We start from the raw sequence: 26,960 nt of genomic DNA, 5'->3' as shown, positions 1-26,960 counted from the left end.
ATCCCATTATTAAGGCATCTATTCCTCATTTAATATGGGCGATGGAAGCAGCTAAAGAAAAGCTTGAATTTTGAGCCGATCTAAGACCTTTTGAGCTTAGGTCGATCTAAGGTTTTACGAGCAACATGTTTGCTCTGCTCTTCATATAAGGACATCTTATGCTGCTCTTTACATGAGCATCTTGTGCTCTGCTCTTCTTCGTGTGAGAGGCATTGTTGCTTTGCTTATTTTTAGCTGATCAAAGGCTGGCCCAGATGAAGATAACGGGCTGGCCCGAATAGAGACTGATAGGCTTCGAAGGTCTAGTAGGTTGTCCTCCGCAGGAGTACGGCTCGAAAAAAACTCGATGAGCTGGCTCGAATAGAGATCGACGGACTGGAGGACCCGGAGATAATTCGACGAGCTACGGAGGTCCCATAAGTTATCCTCTACAGGAGTACGACTTGAAAGAAAACTTGACGAGCTAGTCCGGATAAGATAGATAGGCTATGGAGGTCACGTAGATTATCCTCCGTAGGAGTATGGTTCGGAAGAAAACTCGACGAGCTGGTCTGGATAAAGATAGACAGACTGAAGGATTCGAAGATAATTCGACGGGCTACAGAGATCCCATAGGTTGTCCTCCACAGGAGTACGGCTCGAAGAAAAACTCGACGAACTGGCCTGAATAGAGATTGATGGGCTGCGGAGGTCCCATAGGTTGTCCTCCATAGGAGTATGGCTCAGAAAAAAAACTCGACGAGCTGGTTCAGATAGAGATCGATGGATTGAAGGATCCAAAGATAACTCGATGGACTGTGAAGGTCCCGTAAGTTATCCTTCACAGGAGTATGGCTCAGAGAAAAACTCAACAAGCTGACTCAAATAGAGATCGACGGACTATGGAGGTCTCGTAGGTTGTCCTCCGCATGAGTATGGCTCGGAGGAAAACTCGATAAGCTGGCCCGAATAGAGATCGATAGGTTGGAGGATCCGGAGATAACTTGACAAGCTACAGAGGTCTCGTAGGTTGTCCTTTATAGGAGTACGATTCGAAGAAAAACCAGATGAGCTAACCTAAATAGAGATCGATGGGCTGGGAGGTTCCATAAATTGTCCTCCATAGGAGTTCGACTTGGAAGAAAACTCGACGAGCTAGTCTGGATAAAGATCGATGGGCTGGAGGATCCGAAGATAACTCGACAGACTGTGGAGGTCTCATAGGTTGTCCTCCATAGGAGTACAGCTCGAAGAAAAACTTGACGAACAAGCTCGGATAGAGATCGACGGGCTATGGAGGTCCTGTAGGTTGTCCTCTGTAGGAGTACTGCTCGAAAAAAAATTCGATGAGCTGGTCTGGATAGAGATCGATGAGCTGTAGGAACTAAAAATAACTTGATAGACTGTGGAGGTCCCATAGGTTATCCTCCATAAGAGTATGGCTCGGAGAAAAACTCGTCGAGCTGGCTTAGATAGAGATCGATGGGCTGCGAAGATCCCGTAGGTAACTGGTGGGCTGCGGAGGTTCTGTAGGTTGTTCTCCATAGAAGTACGGCTCAGAGAAAAACTCGACAAGTTGGCTCGAATAGAAATTGACAGGCTGTGGAGATCCCTAGGTTGTTCTCCGCAAGAGTACAGCTAGGAGGAAAACTCAACGAGTTGGCCCGAATAGAGATTGACAGGCTGGAGGATCTGGAGATAACTCGATGGGCTATGAAGGTCCTATTGGTTGTCCTCCGTAGGAGTACAGCTTGGAGAAACACTTGACGAGCTGGTCTGGATAGAGATCGATGAACTGTGAAGGTCCCATAGGTTATCTTCCACAGGAGTATAGCTCGAAGAAAAATTCGACGAGCTGACCTAGAGAGAGATCGATGGGTTGGAAGATCCAAAGATAACTCGATGGGCTGTGGAGGTCCCATAGATTGTCTTTCGTAGGAGTATTGCTCGAAGAAAAACTCGACAAGCTGATCTGAATAGAGATTGACGGCTGCGGAGGTCCCATAGGTTGTCCTCCATAGAGTACGGCTCAGAGAAAAACTTGAATAGCTAGTCCGGATAGAGATCGACAGGCTGAAGGATCCGAAGATAACTCAACATGTTGCGGAGATCCCGTAGGTTGTCCTCTGCAGGAGTACAGCTCGAAGGAAAACTCGACGAGCTGATCCAGATAGAGATCGATGGGTTGCAGAGGTTCCGTAGGTTATCCTCCGTAGAAGTACGACTGGGAGAGAAACTCGACAAGCTGGCTCGGATAGAGATCGATGGGCTATGGAGGTTCCATAAGTTATCCTCCATAGAAGTATGGCTCGGAGAAAAATTCAACGAGCTGATCCGGATAGAGATCGACGGGCTGGAGGATCCGAAGATAACTCGATGGACTGCGAAGGTTCCTTAGGTTATTCTCTGTGGGAGTACGGCTCGAAGAAAAACTCGATGAGCTGGCCTGGATAGAGATTGACGAGCTGGAGGACCTGGAGATAACTCGACGGGCTACGAAGGTCCCATAGATTATCCTCCGCAGGAGTACGGCTCGAAGAAAAACTCGATGAACTGGTTTGGATAGAGATCGACAGATTAGAGGATCCGAAGATAACTCGATGGGTTGCGGAGGTCCTATAGATTGTTCTTTATAAAAGTACGGTTCGAAGAAAAACTTGACGAGCTGGTCTGGATAGAGATCGATGGGCTGGAGGACTCGGAGATAACTCAACGGGATGTGGAGGTCCTATAGATTGTCCTCTGTAGGAGTACGGCTCGGAGAAAAACTCGACGAGCTGGTCCGGATAGAGATCGAAGGGCTGTGGAGGTCCCATATGTTATCTTCCGTAGGAGTACAGCTCGAAGAAAAACTCGATGAGTTGGTCCGGATAGAGATCAATGGGCTGTGAAGGTCTCATAGATTGTCCTCCGAGAGAAACTCAACGAGTTGGCCTGGATAGAGAACGATGGGCTGTGGAGGTTTCATAGGTTGTCCTCCGCAGGAGTACAGTTTGGAGAAAAACTTGACAAGCTGATCCGAATAAAGTTCAACGGATTGGAGGATTCAGAGATAACTCGATGGGTTGTGGAGATCCCATAGGTTGTCCTTCGTAGGAGTACGACTCAGAGAAAAACTCGATGAGCTGGTCCAGATAGAGATCAATGGGTTGGAGGATTCGAAGATAACTCGACGGACTCTGAAGATCCCGTAGGTTGTCCTCCGTAGGAGTACGGCTCGAAGAAAAACTCGACGAGCTGACCTAGATAGAGATTGGCAGGCTGGAGGATCTGAAGATAGCTCGATGGGCTACGAAGGTCCCATAAGTTGTCCTTCGCAGGAGTACGGCTCGAAAGAAAACTCGACGAGCTAGTCCGGATAGAAATCGATAGGTTGGAGGACCCGTAGATAACTCGACGGGCTGTGAAGATCCCGTAGATTATCCTCCGCAAGAGTACGGCTCAGAGAAAAACTTGACGAGCTGGCTCGAATAGAGATCGATGGGCTCCATCTGAGATTTGTAGTTGAACCTGGACACAAAAGATGAAAGGACTCATCAGACTGGCTTTAGTTGGATCTTTTGATTTTTCAATTAAAACAACAGGTAATTAGACTAATATTACCCTATTTTGTTTAGGTTGGTCATTTGGTGATGTTGCCCCTTTAAGGCTAGTTTTTTTGGAGGCCTCATCTTAGACCTCACCTCATCATCGTGGCCTTAGTTCGATCTTCACTCCAGCTTAAGCACTTGAAGACCTGTTGTTCAAAAAGAACAATGCATGATAGTAAATAAGATCTGAAAGTTTTTTACCATGAGAGTTGTGAGCTTAGTTCAAGAGTTTTAGGTTTTGCTTGACTTCTGTTATTTGTCTCAGTTTGGGTTTGTTTTTTACTTCATATTAGCCTGATTTTTACTTCGGATCTGTATGTTTTCATCTTGGATTTGAATGATTTATTTCGGATCTGCATGCTTTCACCTTGAATTTGCATGATTTACCTCAGATCTACGTGCTTTGATCTTGGATCTGCATGTTTGGACTTTGGATCTGCATGTTTGGACCTTGGATTTGCATGATTTACCTCGGATCTGCATGCTTTGACCTTGGATTTGCATGATTTACCTTGGATCTGCATGTTTTATCTCAGATCTACATGCTTTGACCTCAGATTTGCATGATTTACGTCGGATCTACATGCTTGGACCTTGGATCTACATGATCTCAACTCGAATTTGCTTGATTTTTGGCTCGGATTGGCATGATCACCTCGGATCAACATGTTTTGACCTCGAATTTGCATGATTTACCTCGAATGTGCATGCTTCGATCTTGAATCTGTATGATTTCAACTCGAATTTACTTAATTTTTGGCTCGGGTTTGCATGATCATCTCGGATCAACATGATTTTTGTCTCGGATCTGCCAATGTTGGCTTTGGAGCTGCCTCGCATGGCCTCAACGTCGTTTCAGCTGTCATAGAGATAAGAAAGCCAAATGACATATGCAACAAAGAAGGAACGGGATCCATTCCCCACAAAGAATATCACCCAGCCATGAATTCAAACCGCAAAAAGAGGATCCACGAGGAATGCGGCGAGCTCGTTTCCTCGGCAAGAATCCTCATCTTCGAGAGCCCTTTAATCACTATCTTGGACCTTAATGGCCCTGATTAGAGCTTGGTACCCATTTGCGAGCCCGGGGTCACACAATGTGCGGACGACTTTCAATCACACTTTCCCTGTCCCTCCATCCGATTGGCGGCGGTCATCGCCCAGCTGCCTTCCTCAAGCATAGGGACGGTGATGACTGGTGATGAAATCGGCAACGCTGGGGTTCGTGGTGACGACGGAGGCCACGGTAGCGTCAGTGTGCGGGAGGTCGCGGAGGCTCTCACAGATGGCTTTGACGACATCCCTAGTTGAACAGGTGTCCCTGGGGACTGGGTCTACCATCGCCGGCCTGCCTGCAGTGTGGGGCAGTGCCGTCGGAGGATGTCATCAGCTTCAACGAAGGCGACCAACACGCGGGAGGCACCATCTAATGACCTCCCATTCCGGCGGAGGAAAGACCCAGGCCACAAGCGGAAAGCTCAAAGGGCCGGACCTGTGAGAGATTGGCGTCGTGCGAGTGGGAGGAAGGCTAGGCACGCACCGAGGCTTCGGGTCTACTTCCCGGCGGTCCTTAGCACTGGCTGGGATGCGCGTAGAGATGAACTTTGGCTCGGAGCAGGGAACTCGCCTCGGTCAGGCACGTAGGGGCAAGGGGTCCGACCGCCAGTGGCTTCAGAGTCGTCGAGGTGCTTGCCAAGATCCTAGCGCCATGCTCTTCAGCCCTCATAGCGGCGGTGGATGCTAATGTGCATGATGTTCTCCTCGCGGGCGCAGATGATCTTGCCGAGGTTGTTCCGACCTTACTATGTAAGCTCCAGTCGGCTTTAACGGCCAAGAGAACCTCGGCGGTGGAGTTGCCAAGGTAGATGGCGAGAATCTCGTGGTCGGCGGTCGGGAGTGATGGCAGTGGTGTCGATCCCGTTTTCCCCAGGAGAGGAATCTGTCTTGGTGCGCATCTCGGTGGGTTCGATGAGGTTGGGCAGTGAGAGGACGATGGACCCATTGCTTTGGTGTGGAACTATCGCTTCGTGGATGTTAGGTGATGCAAGACGTGGATGGTGACCCACCGATTGAACTCAGTGGATTCCGCACGGCACTGGAGGGTGTCTTCTTTTTTTTTTTTTTTTTTTTTGGCCACGCAGATGATCACGGTGCTCCATCTTGATTTGGGTGCTCACTGGCCTACCATCTTTTCCAATAAAAATAAAATAAAAAATAAGAGTTTAAGAATTTCTTATCAAAAAATTACTAGAACGGTCGAAGTTAATGGCGCATTAGACCACCGGAGGAGGGATTATCATATGCTAGCTGTCATTGGGCAGACTGTTGATTTTAGGTGGTGATGCTCAGGGAGCAGTGATTGGCCAATCATGAGTTGATCGTCAAATTAAAAGAAATATTAAAAAAATTTTGAGTTATGAAAACTTAAGAGACTTCAACAGTCTCCTCCTTTGCTGGATTTCAGTTTGCTATAATTCTGGATATCACAATATTCTTTCCTATTTAGAGTTCGTGGTCTCATTTTTATATGAGTGTTGCAATCTCCTTCCTTATTTGAACCTGCTCAAGAGATTCAAAAATAAAAATAAAGATAATTTAAGGATCGAGGGATTTTCACATTCCTCGTTTTATTGATTTCTCCGCCTTTATTGCAAGTAGGTGACGAGCATTGCACCATAGAGGTCGGAGTTGACATAGGTGCGGGAGCAAGATGCATCTTCCGCTGCATGTTATTGTTTCACCGCATCGTTTGAATCATAATAGTCTAGATGGTTGGACTGGTGTATTGAATTGATTCGCGCTTATCTCCGCGGTCGACAGAGATGGCGGTGTTGGTGGTGATGGCAATACAGGGACATCGCTACCGGCACGGGTTCCCATGTTTCTAAAAGAGATGTTGTTGGAATGCTGTGAAGAAATCTTGTGTGGTGCCATCTCATGTTCACTTGGCTTTCTAAAAAATGAGCATGAGCCCTCCTTCATGTGGAGGGGCCAGTTGTTATGATGCTGGTGCATAGCTTTCTCTGACGTCGACGGTAGTTTGAAAAGCAGTAGATCACCTCGATTGTTTGACGATGGTTTTCATTAATGGCATGATGTGAAAGTAGACCTTTCCTCTATCTGTTGCTGCTCGATTTGGTCAAGATCGGAGAGAAAACGGCTAAGCCTTGCACAGGGATGCTAGCGCTGAAGTGACCTGCAAACAAGTCCAAACCGAAGATTTTCGCTCCGACAAAGATTCTCCAATGCTCAAGTTAGATTCAGAGGACAAAAAAATAGCAACGAGTTCTCTGAGAGAGATTGATTGCCTTATCTTGGTCTTTAGAGCTTTAGTTGCTTATACAGAAGACTGTCGAACAGCTGATCGAACAGCTATATGATTGTGCGATCTCAAAATTGCAGGACCGTTGGACATGCCATTATGGGCAAGATAATCCAGTCCTTAATCGCTTCCATAGAGTGAGGAGGCCATTACTAGCAATATATTGGGTGAAGGATTTAAATATTCTCATTGAATATCCTCAAAAATCATGCCTAACTTTTTGACCTTCTTGAGTTGAATGAGTGGTGTCATCTCATGGTACATGAGGATTCCACCTATTAATTGCATAGGCTGTCAATCAAGAGCTGAGAGCGTGGAGAGATTTTAGCCTTCATATGCTCTCATGTAGAGGTATTTATTGTTTTTGGTCTTTTCTACGTGGTGTGGATGGTTACTATAGCATGAAGATAGCTAAGTATAAAATACCTCAGCTTAGTATGGAAATGATCAAGTATACCTCTTATTAGCATGAATGAGGTTCAGGATCGTTCAACTCATATCAGGATAGATAGTCCTTTTTAGCAAGCAGATAGTTCAGTATGTCTCTTTACAGTAAGTATATGGCTCAGCATGCCTTCAAATCTACGTTTCGAATATGAATCCGAGGCATCCATGATACCACCATAACATTTAATATATGTAAATTGTCCATAAGGATAAGATAATTTTAGGTAAAATATAAAATATGTTTTCGTTCCTACATATAAAGATCATTGCAACAAACAATGGAATGGAATGGCTATTCCATTCCCTTGCAATCCATTTTGTATAACCCTAACATTGGAATGGGAATGTCAATTCTGATTCCTTGGTTTTCATTCCTAATCCATTTTGGTTCCAATTAATTCTGATTTTTCTCATTCTTGTTGACCAAATATACCAAGTGTCGGAATTGGGTCAAACATGGAATCTCTATTCCATTATAGCCTCCGTCCCTATAAACCAAACAAAGAATAAAAGCTCTATATGCCAATGCCTCATCATGATATATGCTTCCACATGGACACACTGCAGGAAGTACTAACTTAAACAAGTTATTTCTAAGGTGACCAAAACAATCTACATTTCCAAATTGGTAATTGCCGGGGAAAAAATTCAAGAACAATTTAAAAAATATCAGAATTTTGATGCGATGCAGAAACTTGGTTAGGTAACGGGCGTTTTTTCCGGCATAAAGGGATATAACGGTTCGAGGAGGGTCCGTTATTTCGGTGTAGCGGCGCTTGGGTGGTGGCGGTGGGGGAGAGTTCTATGCGACATCAAAACTGCAAGTGGCGCACACCAATTTCAAAACCCACCTTAGATTTTGGGACAAAAGCGGGAAAGAGTGAATTCCTGTGAGGGAACAAAAGGGAAGGGATGCAGCGAGGAGGGCGCCGCCGCTTACCTAAAGCCTCCATCGCCGGCCTTCCTGATAGGGCAGCGCCGTTCGACGTTGGCCGCCCCTTTGACATCGGCGGCGGCCGGGATTCCGATGCCAGCCTGCGCAGCAGCCGGCCGTCCTCCGCCGGCGGCCGCCCCTCCTCCATCGCCTCCGCTCTCCTCACCGACCGCTCCTCCCAGTCCGCTGCCCTCCGATCCGTGAACGCTTACCTCTCCTCCCTCTCCGCCCCGACCTCCCTCCGCCCCCCACTGCCGTCCGGCCGCGAGATCACCGACGCCTTCCGCTTCGTGCTCGCCCGCCTTGACTGGCCCCTCGCCGACCTCGACGACGACCTGCCCGCCCTCCTCCGGCACCTCGGCTGCCCCGTCAAGCTCAACCGCTCCGCCCTCAAGGCACCGGGCACCCCCCACGCCTGGCCCCCCCTCCTCTCCGTCCTCTACTGGCTCGTCCAGCTCGCCCGCGTCTCCGATCACCTTGCCCCTCCCATCGACCAGACCGCCACCAACGATTTCCTCCTCTACGTCGCCCGCAGCTACTCCCTCTTCATTGGCGGCGATGATGACGCCGTTGCCGACCTCGATGAAGAGTATCTCCGCAAGGCCCAGCATCAGGCCGCCAATGCTACCGCTGCTGTTGAAGCCCTCGAGAAGCAGGCAAATGACCTTGAGGCCAAGCTCCGCGCCCTCACCTCGGGCCCCTCCCGTCCCCAGGCCCTTGATTGCGAGCGTGCCATGCTGGTGGAGGACGTCAAGAAGTTCCAGGCGGTCGTCGACACCTGGGGCGGGAAGGTGGCCGCGATGGAGTCGGCGCTGGGAGACTGGGAGAAGGAGCTGGAAGCGAAGGAGAAGGAGATCCGGAGGATCTGCGAGGAGAACGAGGAGCTGCGGAAGAGGATAGATGCACAGACGGTGAACGTGAGGGATGCGGAGAGGATGAAGAGGGAGCTGCAGGCTGTCGAGAGGGATGTAGCAGAGGCAGAGAGTGGGAGGAATGTGCTGGAGGAGAAGGCATGGGAGCTTGAGGCAGCAGTTGGGCGAAAACTCAACGAGCTTGAGGTGCTGTCAGAACAGTGCAATCAGGCAATCAGAAAGTAATCTCCCTATGATCTCATCACACACACAATCTGAATCATTATGCATAATTCGATTCTCCTCTTATTTCTTTTGATATATATAACATCTAATCCTGCAACTAGAGTAAGATGGACTTTGTTTTGGGTGATTTCATTATATTGGTTGTGTAAATACACTTGTATATGAAAGAAATCTATGTTCACGATTCTGCATATGGGGTGGCTTATCTAATGGTTTTTTTTTTGTTTTTTCTTTCTGGCAATGACTTTGTATTCAGAACAGAGCATATATGCATATATACACATACATACATATATGTGTGTGTCTATCTAACTATCAATTTCTACATACATACATAGATACATATGTGTACATATGCACATATGTGTACATATGTACATATCTGTACATATGCACATATATATACATATCTGTATGTATGTATATGTGTACATATCTGTATGTATGTACATATATGTATGTATGTACTTATGTATCAATATGTATGTATGCACATATGTATCTATATATATATACATACATCTATATATATATATACATACATCTATATATATATATATATGTGTATATATATATATATACATACATACATACATACATCTATATACATACATATATATATATACATACATCTATATACATACATACATATATATACATACATATATATATACATACATGCATATATATACATATATCTATGTATCTATATATATGTGTGTGTGTGTGTACATACATATATATATATATGTGTGTGTGTGTGTGTATATATATACATATATATGTGTATATATATACATATACATACATACATACATACACACACACACACACACACACACATATATACACACATATATATACACACATACATATATACATATATAGATACACATGCATATATACATATATACATACATACATACATATATATATATATATATATATATATATATATATATATATATATATATATATATATATATATATATATATATATATATATATATATATATATACAGACATACATACATACATGTATACAGACATACATACATGTATACATACATACATCTATACATACACAGATACATACATATATATACACACACACACACACACACACACACACACACACACACACACACACATACATACATACATACATACATATACACACACACACACACACACACACATATATATATATAAATATATATATATATACATACATACATACATACATACATATATATATATATATGTACATATATGTACATATATACATATGTATATATATGTGTGTGTGTGTAGATATGTATGTATGTACATACATACATATATGTATATGCATGTATGTATGTATACATACATACATATATATACATACATACATACATACATACATACATATATATATACATACATACATACATATATATACACACACATGTATGTGTGTATGTATGTATATATATTCCGATCAAATTCAATCATACTCAGGAGATAAATCTGTTCTGAACTTCATATGTTGCTTCATCAACAGGGGAGTTGATATGGTCCAAAAAGCAGTAGTGATTTGTTTATTGCATTTAAAAAGGTAGTTAATTGTTTCTAAGTCAGTGAAGTAGTAATGGTAGAGGGAAAGTTCTTGTATTTAAGTATTTATGATCTCAGTTGATGAAAAGTAAGAGGAAAAGTTTTGCATCCTTTACTGGTTTGGTGCATGAGGGAAGTTAAAGGCTATAACTTATACAAGGATGTAAGGAATAACAAATCGAGGGGGATATATTGCTGTGCTAAAGCTTTTTTACCTTCCTACACCATCTTCACTACACCCAATTATAACTTAGATTTTGTGCTCATGCGATCCAACTTTATTAACTTGTTTGGGTATAGGTGGAAGTGGTAAAAGCTTTCTCCCATTTTATGCCTCATCTGGTCTTTTTTCGTGTTGCAATCTTCTGCACTTGCTGTTATTGTGTAAATAATCTAGAACCCTTACCCCCCAACACCGACCAAGAAGAAAGAATTCTGTTATTGTTAATGAGCTGTAGGAAATTCTTTATCATGAATCATGATTTGACAGCAATCATCTGATGTTATGGCAACAGCGGCCATGAGGGATTTCATTGATATCATATGAAGATATTTACAAATTTCTAGACTTCAGATCTCTATATTTAATTTCTCTTTTAGCCTGGTGCACTAGCATCAATTTGCTTTCACAGACTAATTATGGTACCCCTTTCAGCTGAATAAAAGGACCTTGAAGTAGCCGTTTTCTTTCCTTTTTTTTTTTTTTAAATGATTGATAATGTATGATCATTCAGCCTTATTTGATCTTTTTTTTCTGGGTGGTTTCTTCTTCCACAACCTTATTCTCAGAATGTTTGCTTTTCTCTTTTATGTCTTCAAGCTGGCACTTTTGTGTCTTGGCCTATGCTTCTTTGAAGACTTTCAGGGGCAATGTTAAAACCAATGCCTTTGCATTTGAGACTATTGCTTGCCTTTTCTCCAAGTTGCAAGTCCATTCTTTATACTCTATGCAATTGCACCCAACCAAATAAGGTGATGTCCCCAACAAATCAAATTCTTTATCACAATATGGTGTTGTGACATTCAACATCAGATTAGTTTAATTGTATTGAAGTTTCAAAATAATGATGAGGGTGAATATTTGGTATTCTAGAAGCATGCAAATTGGTTGCATTGTCCTAAAATAAAAGATAATGATATCAATATTAAGAAAAGTCACAATTTGTTAATGCAATTAAGGTTAGAGGTTAAGGTTAATTATGAGAAAGGTAACTAGATCAAAGGTATACAATTTTAGATGTATATTTGTCCTTAGCATGTAAGAGAATCTTTTGGGTCTTTAAGATAATCTTCAAATTGAAGTAGGAGACAAAGTCTATGCACAATATTTAAGCTTAAGTTTTGCTAGTTCTTAGTTTAAATAGGGACAACAATGAGTCAGGTATGGGTCGGATAGGCCATTACTTATACCCACTTGTACTCATCTCAAGGAAGGACAGTGGGTAGAGTTAGATATGGTAGGTTGGATGGATCAGGTAGCATAAATCTAGAATAAGTATTTTTTCAGCATACAAATCCAACAAATAAAAAAGAATATAAAAATAAATCTTAGTACTTAAGATAATATTAAGCAAAATAAGAGTTGGAGATATAGAGCATAACAAATTAAATTTTCAACAAGAATAGAAATGCAACTAAAAGATAGAAGTCTAATGTCCTTTAAACTAAGAAAAGCTTAACTAAAATATAAACAACTTAGCATCACAATATGTAATCTTTCACATGTTCAATCTTTTTTATGGGTGGAGCAACTAGGGTGAATTGTGGGGAGGGGATTTATGAAGAGTTATGTATATTTGGGTCAAGTTCGGGGTGGGTTTTACCATTTACTCTCACCTGCACCAGATTTGCTGTAGGTTAGGTTAGAACCTGCCCTATTAGGGTCAGGTCTGGTTGGGTAGCCAATGGGGCAGAGTAAATTGCCATCCCTAAGTTTAAATCCCCGGTGATGTAGATTCTAGGTTTTATGTCAGTATTAGATGATTAGTATGATGGTAGTGATTATATCAAATTCACATTTATATATAGCTCTATGGTAGTATATTCTAAATATAGTAGCAGGTTTTCCTACATTAGTTTTTACCAATCATACTTCTATAACATTTCATTGGTTTTCAAAGATCTTTATGATTTTCATATTTTCAGGCATGTGATCCAGAAACACAGGAATTGTAACTTTGATGATCGCTAGCAATACAATATAATTCAAAACTGTATATATGTTTCCTTAGCATTTTTTGTTTCTCTTATTTTCCTACTTTTTCATTATTTTTGAATATTTTTTTGGATAAAGCTTCAAAATTTGATCTGAAACTGAAACATAATTGCATCTTCAAACTCTGGTCAAATGTGACCCAATATCTTATTGCACTAGTTGGAGATGGAGATACTGTTGCCTTGTAGAAGGATATTGTGATTTATGTTATTTTTAGATGAAATAGTGCTGACTGATGCGGCAAAGATCAATTTAGTTGCTCAGATAGAGGTATGGAGTAAAGCCTTTAATTACGTTAATAGAAAGTGGGTACTTGAGTAAGTTTGGGTTTAGGAGAGAGGAACCATGGCTCTTAAAAGGGAAAGTGGGTATTTGTAATTTTGTATGATGTAATAATCCACTATATGCTTAGAGAAATATATATGTCTATTGATGTGCAATGTGCTTAAGAGTAATAAAATAGATCGTACTTCTGGGACACTAACATGTAAATCAGTTCTTTTATGAACCTTCAAATTTTAGCAATGTTTGGATATTCTAGAATTTGTGAGGCTTTAAGGTGTGTGGATTACCTTAACATTTAGAAGTTGCTATTTTGAGCCAACCTGAAAATTTGGAATTGGTACTAAAGTTGGAGAATCAACTTTCATGGATAAGCAATTTCGATTTTTGATTATTTTTATTGAATTCAAATGGGAGGTACTTAACATTTAGAAGTTGCTATTTTGAGCCAACCCGAAAATTTGGAATTGGTACGTAAGTTGGGGAATCAAAGTTCCTTGTTAAGCAATTTGGATTCTTGATTATTTTTATGAATTCAAATGGGAGGTAATTCATGATTTACATGTTATCTTAATTAGACATTTCCTTAGAGAGTTTTTTCAAAATGATATTATTCTTCAGAATATTTAACTTTACTCTCTTTTAAATTTATTTAACATAATGCTTTCTCCATTACCCTGCTTTGCTATATCAGCTAAAAGTGAGAATTATATTCTCCTGGGCGTTTATGAAGTCCTGCTGGGCTTTTCTCTTGGTAGTTTTGATGACTGTGTGAAAGAGATAGAAGCCCAGGAAACGTAAGAGTGTCTTTGGTGATTCTGTAATTTGTTTCAAAGTTCAGGCAAAAAATAAGAAGAAAGAAAGTCCTTTGGTTATTGGGCATGAATTGGTGTTTTAAAGAGGGAAAAAATGGAAACAATTTTCTTTATGAAACAACTGATTTTGATCAAAGGAAATCATATATACTGATGTAGGAAAGATGGATGTGATTAAATTAAAGAATGGGATAGGAAGAAGAGGCTTCAAGACTGGGAAAGGAGGTTTTGGTTGATGGTTTGTTTGGATAATTTTGGAAACATGTACCAATGCTATACATTAAATTATGCCCCTGTAAAACAGAAAACAGTTTTTCATGGTGATATAACTACTTGTACTTGGGGCAAACATAATTTTTCTTTCGCTACATCCTGAAAAATACTTGTGACTCATCTTTGTAGAAGTGGAATAACCTTGAATCTAAGGTTAAGGTTGCCATGGAACTTTTGGTCCTTTTCTTCACTGAAATATTTCTCTTAAATTATCATATAAAGCTCAAACTTCTCGAACCCTATGGATATACATTCTGTTTCTATAAGCTGATTTCTTATAAGTTCTGCAGCAAAGATGATACAATTTCCAAAGGCAAAGCAGTGACATACCAAATATTGGTGCATCTGTAATATTGGGGATGTTTAGATGTGAGGTTATACAAGAATATGATGCTGGTGTTGTTAAAATATTTTTCATTGGCAGAAGTACAAAAGGAGCAACTTTGGGATGGAGCAAGATGGAGAAAAAGGAATTTTCACCGAGTATGACCTCATTGTTGCTTAAGAATAATGGGCAAGAGAATATGTGTGACCCTCTTACTTTTGCTCTTTTATTCTCTATATTTCTCCCTCTCATTTTATGCCGGAGTACATCCTTATTTTTGTTTAAAAATTTGTGGTGAGTTAAGGTCAAAAGGGAGGCAGCTATATTAGTGCGTTTATCCTATGCCTGATGAAGAAAGGTGGAAGGCAGAGGAGTGGTTATTGGCATGTTGATGCGGGAGGCCATGGCCAAGCACAAGGGAGAAAACAGGTCAGATGGGATTCACAAAGAGCCAATGAGGAAACAAAGCTTGCTTTGTACTGATGTGGCCAACTAGGCTATAAGGAAAGCTATAGTTTTAACAAACTCCATTAAGTAATTCAGTAAATTATTAGAACAAACTTTATTTTCTTAGAAAAACTCATGTGAATTCACCCTGTTTCTTGAGGTTGTTGAATTGCTGACTTATGTAACCTGCTTACCCAATTGACCTGAAAGACCTTCTTGGATTGACTATTTAACTGACGTAATGAATCACCTGAATTGGCTTTCCATGCCTATATGCAGAGATCAATAGGGGTAGGTTAGGAAGAAAAGAGGAAGAAGAGCATGTGCCTTTCCTAAGATAGGAAAGCTCAGATGAGGCTTCTGTGGTTTTCTTTTGGTACCGGACTTTGAGTAAGTATTCCATGTCTTTAAATTGTGTTTTTCAAGTCTTGGCATTCCTTTCGAGTTTAGCTGTTGTGTTCCTTCTTTGAGAAAATTCCTTTACCACCTCTCATTTTCAAGTTAGTTTGTACTTTTTGTTTTGGGTATACATTTTCTTTTGAATCCTTAAAACAAATCTAGTTTGAAAATGTTTTAAATCTCTAAAGCCTATAGTTTTTCATCTGAATGTTGAGATAGATTAGTGTTTAGAACCTTTTTCTGATTAATTGAAATGCTAAAACACTAGCCATTTTTAGAACTTAGGGATTCATTGGACATTTTTGAACTCTACAATTGTCTTTTGTATCACTTTCTGAAACCTAGAATTAATTACAAAGGATCCTGGTGCATTTCTTCTTGGAGAGTTACAATATGCTATCTGAAACCTAGGACATCCCAGCATTTTCTCATATATATGAACTCACCTGTTGCTCCTGCCTTACTTTTATTTTCATATCTGCATTCTTTGTTATTTTCTTCTTGATTTCTGTTTTATCAGCTTGTTTGTGGTCACTGACTTGATGCCTTTTGACATTTTATTTTCTACTGTTTTGAAGGTTAAAACTTGGAAATGATTTTCAGTATGTCCTGAATGCTAGAGGATCTTCTCCAGCTGAAGTATTGGGCACCAATTACAAAACTATCCTAAAACCTGCACTCAGCGCTCTTGCTGAGGATACAAAGAAAGCATCCGTCTCAAAATTGGAGGAATCAATAAATCTACAAGAACAATCACGGGAAAATGTTAAGATGCTCGATGAGAAGAGGGACCGCCTTGCAGCTCTCCAGTTCAAAATTGATGATGTGAGTCTGTAACCTTTATATAATAATTTCTATACCATAAATTCTTTTTTAGGTATATGTTTTTTCATTCTCTAAATAGAAACATAAAAATTAGGAATATGATTCTTTTTTGATTCAATTTTGGTGGTACTAAAAGCTAGTTAATGGATAACTCGCATAAGCCTGCTATCTGCCTAAGGAAATAGCTTTATGATCCTGCATGCTGGTAGACATGGACGATCCTAGTCACTTAGTTATGCGATTCTTTCCAATAAAAAACTATTTTCTTGGTGACAACTGAACTTTAAGGCCTGTTATAGAACTTTATCACTCGTCCTTTGCTTGACAATATGCAGGTTATCTTATGGAAGGTTCGTGGTAGTTAAAGAGGGTGAACCTGATGATTTTCTAAGTCATTCAAGAATTATCAATGGGCAGTCGTGCATATCTAATTGATCAACTGAGCTCAAGGCAGCATTTCTGCTGCTAAAGAGGCTGGTAGAACTTCTGGAGAGAGGGATCAGACAATAAGAAATGTCAGCAAAGAAGGAGACTGTCTGCATTTTCCATTAATCCACTATGAAATTCCTACAACTGAATGTGATTTTTCTGAGTCATCTTAGATTATCGTAGGACCAGGACATAGATCTTATAGTTCAACTGAGCTTGAGACAGTAATTCTACAACCAAAAAGAGGTTGATAAAAATTTTTGGTGAGAGGAATTGGACAACAAGAAGTCTCAGCAAAGTATGAAAAATTGTTGCATGTTCCATTGATGAACAGGCCTCACAAAATGATCAAGAAATTCCCTAGTGCACCCGATTGCCAGCAGGGGGCGATGATCTAATAAACATGATTTGGTAAGAATAATGTTTCTCTAACTCTTAAGCTCCATTTTGTAGTTAGTGCATTATCATTTTCTCTAAGGAGAGTTCCATCTTTTATTGTAAAAGAGGATTACTCAGAAGATTCTCATGCTGATAGTACTTATTGTACTTCTTTCTGGTAGACCTTAGGAAGATTGAAAGGGCAAAATGTTCCACTATGTTAGACATTGGGGGGATTTCTCCAGAAGTAATTGCTAATCATAAAGGGCGATTGAGATGCAAGTGTGAGAGGAAGTTCAGTCTGTTCTGGGCAATTATCTTTTACAGTGGGATAAGAAGTGTAGAAGACATCTGGAAAATGATGAGCATGTTTTGAAATCAGAAAGGCAAACTCTTTCCTAGCTTTTAGAAGATAAATAGCCAAATCCAATGAGCTCTTCCTTGGCTGGAAAAGGAACAAAATGAGGAAAATGTCTAATGATAAGCGATCCTTTATATGATAGAAAGCAAGCTATTTAATGGATCAATTTATGTTGCATGTACACAAAGTATTCTGAAGTCTACAAGGTTTAATTTTCAGCTGAAATGCTGGCTTAGATTAGCCTGGCATTAATGGAGAACTTATGTTATACTAATTTTCACTTGTATGCTGGGTGTGTAGACTTGGATTTGGTGTAAGATGACGATCCAGAGATATCTAAAGACTGTACTTCATGTGCTAGATCATCAGCCGTGTCATTGTTGGATCTTGAACCACCTTGAAGGGTCCATCTTTTGGATGCTATTGTATTATCACGGGCTTAACATTGTGTGCCATAGTCCATATCTTGTGTGGCATGAGTGAAACAATGCTTATTGATGATTGGACTTAAATCATGTGGGTGCAAATTGTATACCCCCCTACCACATCCGTTGCAACCTTTCTAGCCACTAGATATATCATTTCTCAACTATCATTAGTGTTGCAGAAGAAACCTGACTCCGATCGGGATGGCTGGAGACAGTCGGTGCAAGGCGACCTACAAAAGAAGTCTTGATCGGAATTGGCTCTGGCGGAGATCCTCTGACGCCCAAGTCAGAAAAATGCAATAGAGGAGGGGAACAAAAAGTTTAGAGGTGTGTGCGTATTTGCATACCTAGAGGATCCTTTTTTTATCTTTATTTATAGGAAGCGAAAAAGTCATATGGGGAAGAATAATGGGAGACCATTCTGATCCCTTCGTCCGTACCACCCAGGACGTCCAAACTCATGAAATATGGGGGTTGCAATGGCATGTTATTCGTTTGGGACTTGGGTGGTTTACCTAGGCGTGGTCCAGATAATCATTCCTTCCGGATTGGACTAAGGTGGTAGACGTTACTTTATCTGACATGCAGTTAGCCACCTATAGGATGGCTTGATTTGATGTGGCCTCTCTTGGCGCGCAGCCAGCCGTTGGAGTGGCATGGCCCCGCATGGGGGCGATGTGATTGGATGTGATGGTACGGGGGTTTACTTCTCTGAATGCGGTAGCCAGCGAGTCTTGTAGGGAAGGCAGCTTGCGGCTAGAAGCAGGAATTGATGTAGGATCCTTCGGCAGGAGATGATACCGAACTCAGATCCTTCCTTGGATCGATGCTTAATGCCCGGGTGCCACCTTATTTGCCAGTAGTTAGGGACTCACAGGCAGAACCATGAGGGGTTGCCACAGCCAAGTTCAGTGGCCGAAGTTAGGGTTGGTAAGAAGATGGGGATTGGTTGGATCCAAAGTGAGGCCTGTTGCTTTATTATGCATTGAATGATTTCTTTTAGCGTGGCTTCCTTAGTTCTGGGATGATATATCTACCACTGAAATTATACTCATTCACCACCAATCGGTGCTGTGGTGGCGGTCTTGGAGGGTGGGGATCGGATCGGGCCGAAGTAAGATCTCCGCCGCCACGTGTCTTCGGCATGGGTAATATATTACCCCCCAACACATGGTCTCCTACTCCTGAGTTCGAATCGGAGAGGGTTCGGATGATGGGAGTAAGCTGATCTACGGCCGCTATAGACACGCAACCGCTGTCGTTGGAATGACGTGTTTGCGCCTTTTCGAAAAAAAGGAGGGGTCATGTCAAGGGTTAATCATGACCTAGAAAGGTGAGGTGGATTTGCGGGATTCGAAGGGTGGCATGCTTCGTTGCGAGTGTTACTCATAAATGGATTGTTTGTTGATTTCTGCCGGCCAATGGGGCTGTGTCAGATGTCGGCTATTCGTTGGTCAGGGGAGATCTGGCTATATTGGCTTTTCTGTACTTATAAAAGGGGGTTGCACTTTCTTTTTGGCTTTTCTTATGCTCCCTGAGTTTTTTCCTTTCTTCTCGACCAAGTTTTCGGCCTCCTTCGAGCTCTTAGAGAAGTTCCCCTTCCGGCCACCTTCAGTCTCTCTAGGTTGCCAGCGGCTTCCTTCGGTGACCTCTCTTGGTTAATTGTTTTTGTCTTTTGTGCCATTGTAGGTGGGTTCTTCGTTCCCTTGCCGATTTTTGATTTCTCCTTCTCTTTTTTTCTTTTTAATTAGAGATGACCAGGAGTTCAAACTCCATGTAGGGCCGGTAACGTTAGGAGAAATAGGGCCCTCACGGGTTCTTATAAAAGATGGAGGTGTTCAAGAGCACCAGAGAATCTCTTTTGAAAAGCTGCTTTCGTAGAATATCAAGGGCACCGCTTCTGTCGCTGTGTCTTGGGAATGAGAATTCCGTAAGGGCATAAGATTTAGATTCCTTGTCGATAGATAAGTTCGTCTTATGTGACACCTCTCTAACTAATACCCGTCTTTTATAGGCGGGGGTTGTCAAGGGGTGACCTACTTCCCTCTTCCTTTAAAAGGAGGATCCTTTGTTCTTCCAGGATCCACTTGTGACTTCATGGTGCAGCAATGAATGGATGTCTCATGATTGAGGGAGTTAGCTCCTCAAGCCTGGCCGCCACGATCCATGTGGGCTTCGATTTGGAATGGGAGGTATTGAAAATCTTTGGCCATATCAGAGAAGGATTTGGATCCATGGCAGCTCGGGGTTGTTCCCCTGCCACACTTGAAGGGGAGACCCGCGGCTTCTTAATGGGCTCTGGCTTCCTCTTTGGCAGAGTGGCTTCTTCCACAGCCTCTGGTGGGAAATCCAGTTGGCAGGCACGTTCCCGCAGGCATCTCCATCCGTATGCTCGGGAGATGCGCGCTTCTGAGAGGGATGGCCATGCAGCAGTTGAAGTGGTCCTCAGGGGGGTTGCAACCCTGCCATTGGGAGGATCCCAACATGGGGACCCCCGATGGCTTATTGGTGTGGCACAAACCTGTTGAAGCTGTTGTCTTTGTAATGACAACCTAACTTTCAAGGAGTAAATATTCTTTTTCGCACTTTTTTTTGTCTTTGGGTCCTGTGCAACTGCTGTTGATGTGCCTTGTTCGATATCCGGTGATTGACTGAAGCTGACGGTATTATTCGGAATGAAGAATGCTCTCTCTCAACTTGCTTGGGGGCAAGGAGGAGCTAAGGGCTTGTCCCAGCGATGGGTATTGTCAGTTTCGGTCGCATGCATATCGTAGCTTATATGCTTGTGGCCTTTGGGCCGTAGCTTTTATGTTTGTGGCTGTCAGGCCTTACGGCTTTGCCACTTAAAGGGCACTTCTCGGCCGTCTTCATGCTCATGAGTGAAACAACCTTCTTATGGTTATATTCGCCCGGGGGTGAAGCGTTTTCGAGAAGCTCCTAAAGTTCGATCGAGACTTTCATCTCGGACAGTCGAAGTTGGTGGGCCCTTCGGGTCCTTATAGGTTAGTCCTTCGAAGGCTCTTTAGGGTTAGCCTTTGCTTCCCATAAGACTAAGATCTTTTGATGCTCAACTTGCTGAAAAGCGAGGAGTTAGGAGTCCTCTATGGGTTAACCCCCATCTTTTGGTCATCGAGGTCTTCGTTGTTGATATCTTGGATCAGTGGGCTTCGAGCCCTCGCTTCTCGCATGATTAAGGTCTTCATGAGCGTTAGCTCGCTGAAAAACGAGGGTCTTTCGGGGGTCCGTATAGGTTAGCCCCCGCTTCTTGGTCATCGAGGCCTTCGGCTTCGCTGGTCGCAAGAGGATAGTGTTCCTGGGAAAGGATTATTCTATTAGTTAATTGTCAAGTTATATTATTGACAGCAAGGTTTCCTGTACCGGTACCGGTGGTCGGATCGATCGACCGGCGGTACGATATGGCACGCCTCCATTTCGTTCCGAATCGAGACGAATCGACGAAGAAAATCGGGAAAGAAAAAGAGAGAAAGAGAGAGAAATAGAGAGAGAGAGGGAAGGAGAAAGAAAGAGAGGGAGGGAAATCCGTCGGAGGCCCTCCGGCGGACAGCCGTGGCCGTCGGGCGGCGGAACGGCCTCCCGCGGCTCCGCGGGGGGAACAGGGGCGATTCGCCCCTGTTTCTCGATTTTTTTTTTAAAAAGCTTTTTCAAAATGAAGTCGGCAAGTGGTTTGCCGACTTAATTAAGTGAAGTCGGCAAACCACTTGCCGACTTCGTTTTGAAAAATCTTTTTTAAAAAAAAAATTCGAGAAACAGGGGCGATCCGCCCCTGTTCCCCGCACGGAGCCGCGGGAGGCTGTTCCGCCGCCCGACGGCCACGGCTGCCCGTCGGAGGGCCTCCGGCGGCCCCTCCGACGGATCCCCTTCCTTCTTTTTCTTCCTTCCTCCCTCTCTCTCTATTTCTCTCTCTTCCTCTCTTTTTCTTCTCGGCAACGACGTGTACCGTTTTGCATGCCGGAACCGTCTTGGTTCTCCGTCGGGACGGTTCGGCACACCCCATACCGGGCGGTTGGGCCCGGTATGGCAAACCCTGATTGACAGTACTTTCGAAGACTTTTCATTGCAGATTACTGTCGTCTTGATTGAGGCCCATCTAATCCAAAGACTCTCGATGGGCCAATCTAAAGCTTACTCAGAACGAGCTCAGAGAGTTCGGATTGTTGACTTTGTCTCAATCAAAGTTGGCGCGCAAATCTATTCTTCGAAAATCCAAACACGAGCTTGCAATACGCTTGGATACTCTGCTTGCCATAATGGTAGTCAGGTCCTTCCGAGGGAGTAAACCAGGGAGTCATCCCAAGTTAATCTTGGACCGCCACGTGGTGGGTTGGAGTGGAACTCGAAGCGATTTGCCGGTTGTGCCTTGATAACAGGAGCATACAGTCAATAGGTGCGGCGATTGACCTTTCAAGTCTGGACGTGTGGCATGATCTGACTGTTGGATGGTTGGGCGCACATTGTTTAGAACCTGTATAAATAGGGTGTCTCCTTGCAGTTGGGGGCATTCGCCTGAGAACCCCCGCTAATTCTCCCAAGGCGATTTTGCAGTGATGGAGCCATCACCACAACTCGTGAAGGAGGTTGCAAGGAAAAAAGCTGAGTGCTTGCGAAAGTCTCTGCCTAAGAGGGTGAAGGCTCTCCTGTTGGAGTCGATTCCTCCGAACCCCCGGCAAGGGGTCCTCTATTTTTGGGAGGGGCGGCCCACCAGGGGATTGCGACTGATGCTATTGCCGAAGCAAGACTCCGTTGTATTGCGGAGTACAAGGCCTCTGATGCCTTCAAGGGGGAGCTCCTCGATGTCTCCGCCAGCAGGTTTGTCTAGGACTTCGAGAACTACAAGGTCCGCATCAAGCATCTGATGCCACAGTTGGACTTGCATTGGCTTTGCTCTAAAAATAGTGATGAAGAAGTCGGGACATTTTTCTCAGAAGATGAGGATTAAGCCCTAACCATTCATTCTGTTTTCGCCCCCCTGCTCTCTCCCTTTCTTCCTTTTTTCTTTTCCCCCTCTTTTTTTTGGTTGTTGCGGCGCTTTCATGGCGCTGCTATTGTAAATATAAATATTTGGAGAGAATAAAAAGAGGATTTTCATGCACACCTTCATGGATGGACTCTTTATTTTATATGGTAGTCTTTTCTGAAGTTTGCTGGGACCGCATTATTGGAAAACCATCGGATAGCTACTCCAGGAATATGCTTGTGAGCAGGAAATGCCGTATCGGGCCGAACCGCCCGGTACGGGACGTGCCGAACCATACCGACAGGGAATTGAGACGGTTTCGGCATGAAAAACGGTACATGCCGGTGCCGGAGAAGAAAAGAGAGAAAAAGAGGAAAAGAGAGGAAGAAAAAGAGGGAGGGTCCGCCGGAGGGGCTGTCGGAGGGCCTCCGGTGGGCCGTCGTGGTCGTCGGGTGGCGTAAACGCCTCTTGCGGCTCCGCGGCGTGAAACAGGGGCGATCCATCTCTGTTTCTTATATTTTTTTAAAAAAATATTTTTTTAAATGAAGCTGATATGGGGTTTGCTGGTTTCACTTAAGTGATGCCAACAAACTTAATGCCGGCTTCATTTAAATTTTTTTTTTTTAAAAAATACAGAAACAGGGGCGGATCGCCCCTGTTTCACGCTGCAGAGCCGCAGAGGGCGTAAACGCCGCCTGCAGGCCACGACGGACGACGGCCCGCTGGAGGCCCTCCAATGGGCCCTTCGACGGACCCCCCCTTTTTTTCTTTCTTCCTTCCCCCCTCTTTCTCTATTTCTCTCTCTCTTTTCTTCTCCGATTCGGCTTCATTTTTCTTTGTTGGTTCGCTTCGATTCGAAACGAAACGGGGGCGTGCCGAACCATACCGTCGATCGGCCGATATGGTCGCCGGTATCGATTTCGCAAATCTTGTTTGTGAGGGTTCGGTAAGCCGAACACTTTTTCCTGGCTCTTGGAGATTTACATGGGGATCGGGTCACCGTCGAGAAATAGGAGAAGAGCGGAGGTCCTGAAAAGGTTAATGTATTGCAAAGTAATTATTACATCAACGATAGTACATTCGAAGGTTCTCCGAATTCCATGGCTGAGGTAAGGGCATTTTGTCTAGTTGTTTTAGACGATACGTCTCGAGGTTGATGACTTCGTTTATTGAGTAGGGGCCCTCGCATTTAGGGGACAACTTCTCTTGCTCCGTGGGCTGCGACACTTCGGTGTGTCCTAGAACTAGGTCTCCGGCCCTAAATTTTTTATCGTGGATGCACATGCTACCCGATGTTGGTATACCGCCATCCTTACCCGTGCTTTTTTTCAGACTTTTTCAAGTAGATCCAGGTTGGCCCGAAGTATTCTTGCGTTATCTTGGTCATTATAATTCTCGACCCACAGAGATGGAAGTCCGATTTCTATTGGGATAATCGCTTCCGTCTCAAAGAAATGGTTGAAAGGAGTCTCTCCTGTAGATACCCTTTGGGTAGTTCGGTAGGCCCAAAGCATGCTATGTAGTTCATCCACCCATGATCTTTTGGCTTGATCCGATCTAACCTTCAACTCTTGCAAGAGTGTGTGGTAGGTGACCTTAGCTTCTCTATTGGCTTGCGGGTGCCCTATAGAAGTAAAGTGGTGAGAAACGTGAAGGCTTTGACTGAAGTTGACGAATTTGGAGCTGGAGAATTGACAGCCGTTGTTTGTGATCAGCACTCGTGGAAGTCCGAAGCGACAAATTATAGATTGCCAAACGAAATCCTTTACTTTGGCTTCCGTGATCATGGCAAGCGGTTTGGCTTCCACCCATTTTGAGTAGTTGATGGCTACGAGCAAGAATTTTCTCTGGCCCGATGCTTGTGGGAATGGCCCCAAGATGTCCACCCCCATTGCGTGAAAGGCCAAGGGGCACTGATTGGGGTCAGTGGGACGGTCGATTGGCGTTCCTCTAGCATCAGTCACAGCGCTTGGCGAAGCTGGCTGCATCTTCTTGCATTGTAGGCCAGTAGTATCTTGGTCGTTGTAGCTTGTAGGCCAACGATTGACCGCCCAGGTGGTTTCTGCATATCCCCTCATGTACCTCTCTTAAGGTGTAATCCACTTCGAAGGGGCGAAGACATTTGAGGAGCGGGAGGGAAAATGATCGCTTGTAGAGTTTGTCCTCATAAAGGATATAATGAGAGGCTAGATGCCTGACTCTCCGAGCCTCCTTGGATTCTGAGGGCAGTATCCTGTCTCGCAGAAAGTGGATGAATGGGTCCATCCAGCAGGGTTCACCATCAATTTGCAGGACTGGGACCACTTCTTTGGTACTGGGCTCCTTCAGGACCTCAAAGAATGTTCTTCGAGGCAGATCCTTCGGCGTCGAAGTTGTCAATTTGGATAGCAAATCGGCTCTCGAATTCTCCACTTGAGGCACCTGCTGAATATCAAAATCAATGAACGACGGGATTAGGTTTCTTACCTTTTGGAGATATTTCTTCATGCTTTCCTCCTGTGCTTCGTAATCTTCCTTCACTTGCCCTGTCACCAGCTGAGAATTGGTGCGGATCCTCAGTTTCTGCACTCCAAGCTCCTTTGCAATCTTCAATCCTGCGATGAGAGCTTCATGCTCGACCTCGTTGTTGGTGGCGGGGAAGTCGAATCTTAAGATGTACTCGGCAATGACTCCTTTCGGCCCAAGAAGTAACAAACCTGCTCCTGATCCAGCAGAGTTGGAAGATCCATCTATACGCACCACCCAAAATTCGCTTGGTTCTTCAGGAGCGCCATCTTTAATAGATTCAGTCCTTTCTAGGACCATCTCGGGCCTCTCTTGGTCCTTCGGGATGGTGCATTCTGCGATGAAGTCCGTCAGGATCTGGGCCTTTATAGAAGGCTGAGGTTTGAGTTTCACTTCAAATTCTATCAGTTCAATTATCCATTTAGCCAGTCGATCAGATGTGTCGGGTCGATGTAAGGCCGCTTTTAGAGGTTGGTCTGTCAAGATGACGACAGGGTGTGCTTGAAAGTAGAGTCGAAGCCTTCGGGCGGCCGTGACAAGGGTGAAGATGAGTTTCTCCAACCTGGTGTATTTGGTCTTAATGTCATGGAGGATCTTATTGACATAACAGATTGGCTTTTGAACTTTGTTTTGCTCTAAAACTAACACGACGCTCATGGCAACCGTGGAGACCGCCAGATACAAGTAGAGTTCTTCGCCTGATTTTGGCTTGCTAAGGAGCGGCACAGAGCCCAGATAATTTTTTAGCTCCTCTAATGCATGCTGGCACTCTTCGGTTCATTGGAAGTTCTTAGGTTGCTTCGGGATCTGGAAGAAAGGGAGGCAGCACTCTGCAGACGAACCGATTTAGGGCCGCCACTCGATCAATGAGGTGCTGAGCCTCTTTTACGGTCCTCGATGGATTCATTTTCTGTATGGCCTTGATCTTCTTGGGGTTGGCTTCGATCCCCGGCTTGAGAGCATAAACCCCAGGAACTTGCCTGAAGCAACTCCAAAAGCACACTTCGTCGGGTTCTTCATCCGATGCTTCCGAAGGGTGGTGAAGGTTTCTTCGAGGTCTTCAACATGGGTTTGCGAGGTTCAGCTCTTGACAAGCATATCGTCCACGTAAACCTCCATATTTTGTTTTATCTGATCCTTGAAGACCTTGTTCATAAGGTGCTGATAAGTTGCACCTGCATTCTTTAGGCCAAAGGGCATAATCCTATAATAGAATAGACCTTGGTTAGTAACAAAAGCCGTCTTCTCATCTTTAGATGCCATTCGGATTTGGTTATATTCAGAAAAGACGTCTATGAAGGTGAGGAGCTCATGTCCCGAAGTGGCATCCATCAG

General features: G+C 43.5%; 1 protein-coding gene across 1 annotated transcript in view; it reads left to right on the top strand.

Moving 5' to 3' along the window:
• The first annotated feature begins 8,172 nt into the window (after positions 1 to 8,172).
• Positions 8,173 to 26,960, top strand: part of LOC105033935 (kinetochore protein NDC80 homolog) — a 59,465-nt gene continuing 40,677 nt past the window's right edge. The window contains exons 1-2 of the mRNA XM_010908920.4: positions 8,173 to 9,365; positions 16,303 to 16,549. Of these exons, the coding sequence (XP_010907222.1) occupies positions 8,251 to 9,365; positions 16,303 to 16,549 (1,362 nt within the window). The 5' untranslated portion in view covers positions 8,173 to 8,250. The remainder of the gene's footprint in view (positions 9,366 to 16,302; positions 16,550 to 26,960) is intronic.

Source organism: Elaeis guineensis, chromosome 13 (genome assembly GCF_000442705.2).
Source record: "Elaeis guineensis isolate ETL-2024a chromosome 13, EG11, whole genome shotgun sequence".
NCBI classification, from domain to species: Eukaryota; Viridiplantae; Streptophyta; class Magnoliopsida; order Arecales; family Arecaceae; genus Elaeis; species Elaeis guineensis.
The sequence above is the reverse complement of the archived record's forward strand: the minus strand, read 5'-3'. Positions and strand labels throughout refer to the sequence as shown.